This window comes from Limulus polyphemus, unplaced genomic scaffold, assembly GCF_000517525.1.
Source record: "Limulus polyphemus unplaced genomic scaffold, Limulus_polyphemus-2.1.2 Scaffold2059, whole genome shotgun sequence".
NCBI lineage: Eukaryota > Metazoa > Arthropoda > Merostomata > Xiphosura > Limulidae > Limulus > Limulus polyphemus.
The window spans coordinates 6,789-16,861 of record NW_013667669.1 but is presented as its reverse complement, the minus strand read 5'-3'; the positions used below and the strand labels follow the sequence as shown (position 1 = coordinate 16,861).

The window sequence follows — 10,073 nt, the reverse complement described above, 5'->3', positions numbered from 1 at the left end:
AAATGTTAACTAATGGATATCATACCCGAACAGTGAATCCGAGGATTCATAGTTCGCAATATGCACTTTCGGGTCGTGTGTGTGCGCTATAAGAATGAAGGTTGTATCTCACTACTTGATCAGACTAGAGTAACCCAAGAGTTGGCAGTGAGTACTGTTGACTAGCTGTCTTCCTTCTACCTGTTCAAAATTAAGAACGGTTATGTGTATATAGTCCTTGAGTAGCTATGAGCGAAATTCTAAAACAAACTTTTTTTTTGCGAAATCCCCCCCCCCCCAAAGCAAGTAAGTAATGTTATCATCGATAAATTTGCTAATTGTGGTTAATGCTGGGGTGAGGGGTGAAAAGGGGAGATGTTGTTTATGGGATATAACTTTAAACCTTAAGTAATATAAAAGCAGAGGGTTATTGTCATTATTGTTTTTACATCATACATGCTGTATTTGTAATAACTCTGACGTAGAACAGATGAACAGTAGGAAACTTGGAAGGCCGCAGCACAGTAGTAAACATTTTTTTTCTTCTGGATTTTGTTTGTAAAACCTTCGGATTTAACATTCTTTCGAACAGGTTTCCTGACATTTATGGATGTATGCTATCCGTGCCTCCAGCGTCACCAGATTTGAACCTTCACGTCTTTTTTCTCTGGGGTCATTCAAGAGTAACCCGCACACACTATGTATACACAAGAACTTAAAAATGCAAAAGCTCGGAATGTATATGGAATATCCCGGAATATAATTCACAGTGTTGTGCGCAATGATACATCACGTGATATAACAGTATGGAGAGCATATTGAACATGTCATTCACAGTCCATTGACATCCCAAGTGTTTTGTGCCAACATTGCCAAGTTTCTTGCCATTCGCGTATCATACATTAGTTATTATACATATAAAATGTAGGATGTATAAAAACATACTTTATCAATTATTACAAATACAAAATACAGGATGTACAAAAACACATCAGTTATTAGAAATATTTGTTTGTTATGGATTTCGCGCAAAGCTACACGAGGGCTATCTGCGCTAGCCGTCCCTAATTTAGCAGTGTAAGACTAGAGGGAAGGCATCTAATCATCACCATCCACCGCCAACTCTTGGGCTACTCTTTTACCAACGAATAGTGGGATTGACCACAACATTATAACGCCCCCCACAGCTGAAAGTGCGAGCATGTTTGGTGTGACGGGGATTCAAACCCGCGACACACAGATTGCGAGTCGAGCGCCTTAACCACCTGGCCATGCCGGGCCAACTAGAAATACAAAATATAGGATGTATAAATGCATACTTTAGTTATTACAAATACAAAATATTGGATGTATAAAAGCATACGTCAGTTATTACAAATACAAAATGTAGGATGTATAAAAGCATACGTCAGTTATTACAAATACAAAATATTGGATGTATAAAAGCATACGTCAGTTATTACAAATACAAAATGTAGGATGTATAAAAGCATACGTCAGTTATTACAAATACAAAATATTGGATGTATAAAAGCATACATCGGTTATGACAAATACAAAATATTGGATGTATAAAAGCATACATCAGTTATTACAAATACAAAATATTGGATGTATAAAAGCATACATCAGTTATTACAAATACAAAATATTGGATGTATAAAAGCATACATCAGTTATTACAAATACAAAATATTGGATGTATAAAAGCATACATCAGTTATGACAAATACAAAATATTAGATGTATAAAAGCATACGTCAGTTATTACGAATACAAAATATTAGATGTATAAAAGCATACGCCAGTTATTACAAATACAAAATGTAGGATGTATAAAAGCATCGCTCTGTAAGAGAAAACTAGTTTATAAGGATAAGCAACTACCAAACTATTTTAAGAAGGCCAATGAAAAGCTCTTTGTTGAAAACTAAACACTGAATGGTTTGGAATAGTTTCGCGGTATTTTTTGTTTGTTTTTATTTAGCGGAGAAGTAAGTGTATTGACCGCTTTACTGTAAAAAATTCCATGATCGAAAAACTAACACTAGTTCGTTTCAGCTGACTTGTTTTGAAATGTTTATTTCTCGAATCAGTGAGATACAATTTTCTTCCTAAGAGGGATCTGTTTACATCAGGGACATATCAAAAATACGCTTCTCTATTTACGCGGTATTTTTACATCAGGGACACTTGAAAAATACGCTTCTCTATTTACGCGGTATTTTTACATCAGGGACACTTGAAAAATACGCTTCTCTGTCTACATGGTATTTTTACATCAGGGACACTTGAAAATACGCTCCTCTATTTACACAGTTTTGTGGTATCAAGGATACTTAACAAAATGGCGCTCTGTTTATACTATTTTGTTATATCAAGGACACTTGAAAATTACGTCTCTATGTTGTACGTGGGTTTTGTTTCTTTGCACAGTAATAAACATGTTAAATGTAACAATGTTTTTTCAAATATTTTATTACTGTTAGGTGTTTCCAGGTGATTCAGTTGGAAGCTTGAGGCTTATAACGCTAAAGTCCGGGGTTCGATTCGCTGGAGTTTACACACACAGGGCAGACAGCCAATTATGTAGCAGCGTGTTTAACTTACTGTTCGACCCTTTGCTGTTCTGTTTAGTAATTTTAAAGAACAATAATAGTTCTTCATCTTATTTTTTCTTTATTTTTCAGAATACTGTTTTCTCTGCAATTTTCAGATTTTATTTTTCACTTGTTCACAGAATTGATTGAAAATATTCGCGACTTGACCTATCTCCAAATTGACGAATTTTGTTTGAAACTTGTGGGTAGGGCTGGCGAAAACAACAACAATAATTTTTTTTTAGGAAATTAGCGACAAACTATTAGGTGTGTTTTAAACGTAAAATAGACAAAGTACCGATAAAATGTATAATGACTCGTATTCCCTCAAGTTAATGGTAAAACAGAAACACCCATTTTCATTAAAATCCTTCGGTCCAGTGGAAAGTTATGGACAGAAGTGGTTTGTAGAGATGTTAAGAGTGCATTAAACAAGTTCGAACTTTAGCTTAGCTGTGTACACATCATATTATGCAAGCTCTCTGAATTACTAATTATAAATTCACAGGAAGCGTTGGGTAGTATTTAACACGATTTGCAAACAGCGACGTCCTTAATCTGACTGCGGTTGCACCTGTCCAGTTCGTTCCGATATATTTTTGTAACCATTACCTTAGCAAGAAAGGTGTAATAAGGTAACCTTGTATATTAAGAACGCTAGTTATCTACTTAACCTGTTCCCCTGGTTACGAAACACGTAACTGAAGTGGCTCTCTGATCATGTTTTTATGTATCAACCAGTGACTCATCAGAAGAACGAGATTTGTACAATCATGCAAGCTAACAAACACGATATGAAGAGGCAGTTATAACTGACCGATGTTGTTTCAGTTCGTAGAGTGCGTTTAACGTGGAAAAACAAACAGTGACTGTGAAAATTTTTAGCCTTTGCATAAAAACAAAAATGATAGTTACATAAAACTATGAGTCAGGAGAATTCAAACGTACAGAATGATGCAAAATAAATATTAGTAGTGCTTTATACAGTGGAATGAAGGGCTGACTATAGCCAGAGCGCAGTTGTGAGAGAGTTCTTTGTAGTTTAATGAGTTGTTCCAAGTATTGATGATTTTAGTATCTTCATCCCTATCTAACTCGGATTTTATAGTTTAAATTCAGATGGCTTTTTTTTATGTCTTTTCTTTCCATGTTGAGCTGAATTTACAGAGGAGTATGGGGTGGTCGGAGGATAGCGTATATTCGGTAATTACATTCGTGACGGGCGTGGCCTGATGATTAGTGAACTGGACTGTGAATCTGGGGGTTTTATTGTTAGCGTCCCATTGCTGCAAAATTACACTCCACACTTTGGGGCCGTTGGTGAGTTATAAAATTGACAGTCAAATTCCACTGATTGATTAGAATAGTACAACTGTTGGCGGTGGGTGCTTTTAAGTAGCTTTCTTCTTTCTAGTTTATCATTTTAAAACTAGAGACGGCTAGCTTGTGTATCTTTGAGCGAATATCCGAAACAACCAACATGGCCTCCTCACGTAGCATCTTGTAACTCGCCAACATCGAAAAAAAACAAAACATGTAAGATCAAATTAGTATAACTGGAAATAAAATAAAAATAAATTAGCTTTTAAGTTTCAAAGTCATATTTTGCATCCAGTAATAAACCATGTATAGAGGACGTTAAATAGCTTACTTTAATAAAATCTTTTTTTTCTCTCTTGTGTGTTTGGCTGAAAACAATGTGTAATAATAGAATTTTGGATATTTTTTTCATTATTCTTCCATTTCATGCATAATACAAAAATTTTCGTAACGACACTTTAGTTAAATACAGAATAGCTGTTATCCAAGAAATTTTTCTTATATGAAACACAGTATCAAACATAGGAAAGAAGAAAACCAACCTTAATACCTTTAAGAAATAGTATACACTAAAACCGGGCGTTTTCTGTTAAGCTGTAAGCTTCAGGCGTGTTATTATATCGCTACAAACTTTTTTAATGTACTAATGTGATTAAAATAGAATTTCTACTAACAAATCGCTTAGACTTGATTTGCCAGCAATGCGAATATATAAATATTTAGCTTATTCCACGTGAGCAAACGAGAGGAAGATTCCCGGGGAGAAAAAAGGGGGATCAACATCCAAGTAAGACTACTTCTTTTGGTATGAAATAAAAATAAACTGTTACCTCTTCTTTCCTCGATTCCCAACAGCTGGTTATTGGATTCAGTCAATATGTTTCTACGGCGTTAGGTAGAGAAATACACATAAACGATATTTAAGCAAATACAAAAAAAAAACTGAATAGGCCTTAGGTGAGTGAATGTAATATGAATTTGTAATGGTTGGGAAGTTAGTTTTCAAACACAGTCTAATTTTCACATATAGATCGTTGTAAATACCCATATAGCTTATTAAAGTTGGTGCATGAAACAGAAAAGATGGCAGAACTTTACACTTTTTTCCATAAAATTTCAAATTGGCTTCAGTTCATTTAAACGTTTGAAGTTAGTTTAAATATTGTATTAAGTGGATAAGTGAAGTCTTCCACGAACAGTTGAGTGCCAACCGAAATTTAACTCTTTTTCCTCGCCCCAAAAGAACACCTTTTTAGAAAAACAAACACATAGTGAAAACACCTTGCTGTTAAGGTATTATTATTCAACATGTAAAATTAAGTTGGCGAAGCAAGAAAGCTCATTAGGCTTAACAAGTGTAACTGCATGTACGTTTTTTTCTCACAATCTTATTAATTTGCTAATCACTAATTTCACTGATCGTAACAAATATGACTAAAACCACTATTCAATGCAGATACTCTCTTTTCTCACAGTCTTACGAATTAGTTCATTACCGATTTCATTAGGCCTAACAAATAGGACTGAACTCACGTTTCACTGCAGATAACTTTTTACTTACAATCTTATTACTTAGTTCATTACTGATTTCATTAGGCCTACCAAATAGGACTGAACTCACGTTTCACTGCAGATAACTTTTTACTTACAATCTTATTACTTAGTTCATTACTGATTTCATTAGACCTAACAAATGTGACTGAACTCACGTTTCACTGCAGATAACTTTTTACTTACAATCCTATTACTTAGTTCATTACTAATTTCTTTAGGCCTAACAAATGTGACTGAACTTACATATCGCTGCAGATACCTATTTTTCTCACATTGTTATTAATTAGTTCATAACTGATTTCATTAGACCTGACAAACGTAATTGAGATCACATTAAACTCCAAAGATCTTGTTTTTTTTCTTTATACAATGTAATTAATTTTTCATTAATCGTTTCATTAGGCCTAAAAAATGTGACTAAAATTACGTTGCATGCAGTTTTATTCAATATTCATTTGTCATCATCAGTTCTCAGGAGACATTTTGTTCAAATAATAATAAATTTTGTTCAGCAAGAGAACTGGGCTTAACTAAACAAAGAGTAAGACACCCAACACTTTATATGAAATTTTTTGTATGGTTGTGATAAATGTATGTATGTGTACAGTTATTAGTAATGCTTGCAACATATGAAGTAGAAAAAAAATGTATACTCACTTTTAAACTGACCTTTTGGCTTCCAAAGTCACATTTATGCTTACTTACTAATCACTAGATGATTGCAAAAGAGGTACACATATTTCCAATTTTATTTTGCAATAGTTATTCTCTAATATTAGTAAAACAGCGACCTCTGTATAAAAACAACTATACTTTAATATGGAATAGAAAGAATGTTATAAATAGCATTTTAAATTTAGCTTGTTTGGGATTTAATTCTTGTATTAATTTAAAGTAGCTGATATGCTAATTTTTGAATGACTTCTCCAGAATAAGTGCATTTCGAAAGGGACATTTTGCAAGTCAGTCTCTAAACAAAAATATTCATCGATAAAAAAAAGCTGGTGCAACAGATCTGTTTCAAATCCCGCATTAAAACAAATTGCATAATATTTTCATAACATATTATTTCTATGTACGTGCTAGCACTCACATCACTAAAAGCTTCATAAAACATCAACTCTTCTGAAATCTTTACAAGTAAACAAAAAAACTTTTCAAAAAAAAGAAAAAAGAAAGTAAATGTGAATGGCTAATATCAATCCTTCAGAAAGAATGCAAACAAGAAAGTAGGGGTGGTATTTGCATCATCCCTATATAATAGCACAGATGCACAGTGTAGTGGAATGTTAACAGACAAAAATAGGATAAATTAAACTAAATTGTGATTGAATAGTAAAATATATTGTTATATGTTAATTCCTGCCTGTGCTATTACGTAATGATGATGCAAATGTCATCCCCACTATAATGTTTGCATTTTTTTGAAGGATTGATATTAGCCGTCCCTACATTTACTTCCTTTTTGGAACAGTTTTTTTTCCTTGTTTGCTCATTCTTTTAATGCAATGTTTCAATAGGCATAGGAAGGTTGTACTTATAGATAAATTATAAATACAATGAGGTTCCACCTGTGATATTTATTGTTTATCTATTAACGGCTGTAATTCCTGTTTCACCCTGTACTTAAGCTTTTTAAAGGAACGCCAAAAATTTCTGTAAGAAAACTAACTTCAAGAAGTAATGATAACATCGTTTATACTAGAATTATGTTTTTTAATTACTTCAAGTTAATAACATTTATGAAAGCGGATACTCTGTTTGAAAGTATTTCACTTCAATGAAATTGGTTGACACCATTGTTTTAGTTTTTGAATAAAAAAGAAGCAGAAGAAAGAAGAACAAGAAACTTACTGCTATAATATTTACAGACATTCCCAGAACTTGTGACTTAGTCATTACATAGATATTGTTATAAAAGGAAATACTGTATAGTATTGTAAAGTTTTGATGACCTTTTGATGAGATATTTAAAATACCATTTCGATGAATAATACGAGCCATCTCTACATAGGCAGTGCTACCGTCTTCCTAATAACAGAATAGATAAAAATTTTGTCTTGTCAAATTGAGTTTTAAAGTAACTGAACCAGCCTGTGTGGACTTTGACAAAAAAGAGACAATTATTTAAAGCTCTGGATACAACTGTGGTAACTAACAGTTAGAGTGGTGATTTTAAAGTGAAGTTATCACATACTGTATTGTAATAACAGAACAGGAAGAACTAATCCGTCTTGCCAAATTATGTTCTAAAGTAACTGAACCAGTCTATATGGACTCTGACGAGAAAAAGACAATTATTTAAAGCTCTAGATACAATTATGATAACCAATAGTGTAACAAACATTTATATATATCTTTTGATTTGTTTTAATATATTAATTAAAACAAATGGACTACGTGCTTCTTGTTTATTGTCGACATTTATTGCCAACAAATCACAGGCACCTAATGCAATGAATCCAACCCATACATAAAACGTGACAGTGGCGACCCAACCAGAATCTACAGTGGTAGAAATGAATATAAACAGCATCAGTAAAAAAGGCCTATATATACACAGCTGTTGTAGTGGCGAAAATATTGTAGAGATCAAAAATACACTATATAACCATGTCCAGTGTCTTTGATTAGTGGACAGAGAGGGGCGAGTGACTAGAGCGATCTATGAGAGTTTGTTAAATAACAACATGTCCTAGAGAGAGAGAAGCATAAACAGAAGAGAGGAGAGGAACGGAAGAAAGCATAAGAGCACAAATTTAGAAAGAAGAAAAGGAGAGACTGGAAATAGAGAAAATAACAGCACAAACTGAGAAAGAAGAAAAGGAGAGAGAGGATAGTCTGGAAATAGAAAGAATATTGAGATCTCCTAGCTCACCCAACAGAAACATGGAGGACCCAAGAATGACAATGGAGTCAGAGCCAGCCAACCCAACTTACCCAAATTTGATGAACAGAAAAACGGCATGGATACTTTCCTGGTGCAGTATGAAAGATTTGCCCAAAGTCAGAAGTGGGACAAAGGCGACTGGGCAATCTGTCTCAGCCCCCTTCTCACAGAAAAAGGCCTACAAGTGTATGCAGGTATTGTGTTAAAAGATACCATGGACTATGACAAGTTAAAAATGGCCTTGCTGAAACGCTATGAACTTACCAAGGAAGAGTTTCTCTGGAAGTTGAGAGAAATCAAACTTGACAATGGAGAAACTGTATTTAAGTTTTTGGCACGTCTACGACGATACTGCACCAGGTGGGTTGACATGGCCAAGTATGTAGATAGTCTTGAAGGACTGGCAGATCTACTAATACGTGAATAGTTCATGATCACGTGCTCCACCGACACATCATTGTTCCTAAAGAAGAGGGAGCACTGAAGCACATGGACGAGATGAACCAGCTGGCAGAACAGTATATGGAAGCCCATGGAGAGAGTATAACTGGTTAATTCAAGAATAACCGGTCAAAGTCGAAACCAGGGGTAGTGGATTAGAAGCAGGATGCCACCAAAGGTGACAACAAGACAAAAGACGAAATGGAGAAGAGATGTTATGCTTGTTATAAAATGGGGCACATTGGGAGTGATTGCAAGTCATTTACCAACAAGCAACTGCAGAAATTTCAATTTAAAGTAGCTGTAGCTACCTATAAAGCTGGTGCTGGCAGGAAGCAATTAAAGAGTAACTGCCACAATGGATGCTGCTGACAGAAGAAACAGATTTAAGACAAGTCATCATATCTGCCACAAGAAGGAAGTGCTATCACCATGATTAAACAGTGCATAATTGATGGTGAGATCAAGTTAGCAAACGGGTCAACAGTGCCAGTAGTGATTGGAGCATGTGACAAATATTGAGAAGTGCCAATAAATCACAACATGCTAACAGGTGAAGGCTATGCCAGGGACAAGTAAGTGACAGTCCTACGAGACACTGGGTGCAGCAGTGAGAACCAGATGATGGACAAAGCACGTTTGTGTGTGTTGATTGATGTGACAGTAAGAAAGTTTCCCATAACAAGAATAAAGGTAGCTACCTCCTACTACATGGGAGACCTTAAGGCCATATATATGAAGGCACACACACTTACCACTTGGTGATTGGCCATATACCAGGAAGTAGAAGTTTGGAGAAACCAAACAGAAAGGAGAGTTATGAAGCATCTGGAGTCACCACAAGAGCTCAAGAAAAGCAAGACATCAAGTCTCGAAAGGTGACACCTCATGACGTTTTCTTTTGTCCCTGAGTGAGCCTGTGTTTCTTTGTTTTTAAGCACAAAGCAACTCAATGGACTACATACGATCTGCCTAATGTGGGTATCGAACCCCGTATTTTAACATTGTAAGCTATAAGCCTCCAGGGGACCCCAGTGGGTTAGCAATTAGTTTACGGATTTACAAAGTTAGCCTATTGTGCAGCTTAGCTCTAAAACGAACCAACATTCTGTTTTTTTTCCTTTTTGCTGACACTCCAGCAAAGATAAACAGAGAGGGCTTTATAAGTATTAAAATTTTCAGATATTTACAATTAAAGGCTTTTTATTGATGAACTGTGTCTTAAACTTTCAGATATGATTCTTCAAAGTTATATATATATATATAACATATACGTGTATTTATGTTCC

At 34.7% G+C, this 10,073-nt stretch overlaps 1 protein-coding gene across 1 annotated transcript in view; it reads left to right on the top strand.

Moving 5' to 3' along the window:
- The first annotated feature begins 8,557 nt into the window (after window positions 1-8,557).
- LOC106465813 (putative uncharacterized protein DDB_G0274435) overlaps window positions 8,558-10,073 on the top strand; it is a 7,894-nt gene continuing 6,378 nt past the window's right edge. Inside the window, exon 1 of the mRNA XM_022393757.1 lies at window positions 8,558-8,662. Coding sequence (XP_022249465.1) covers window positions 8,558-8,662 — 105 coding nt within the window. The remainder of the gene's footprint in view (window positions 8,663-10,073) is intronic.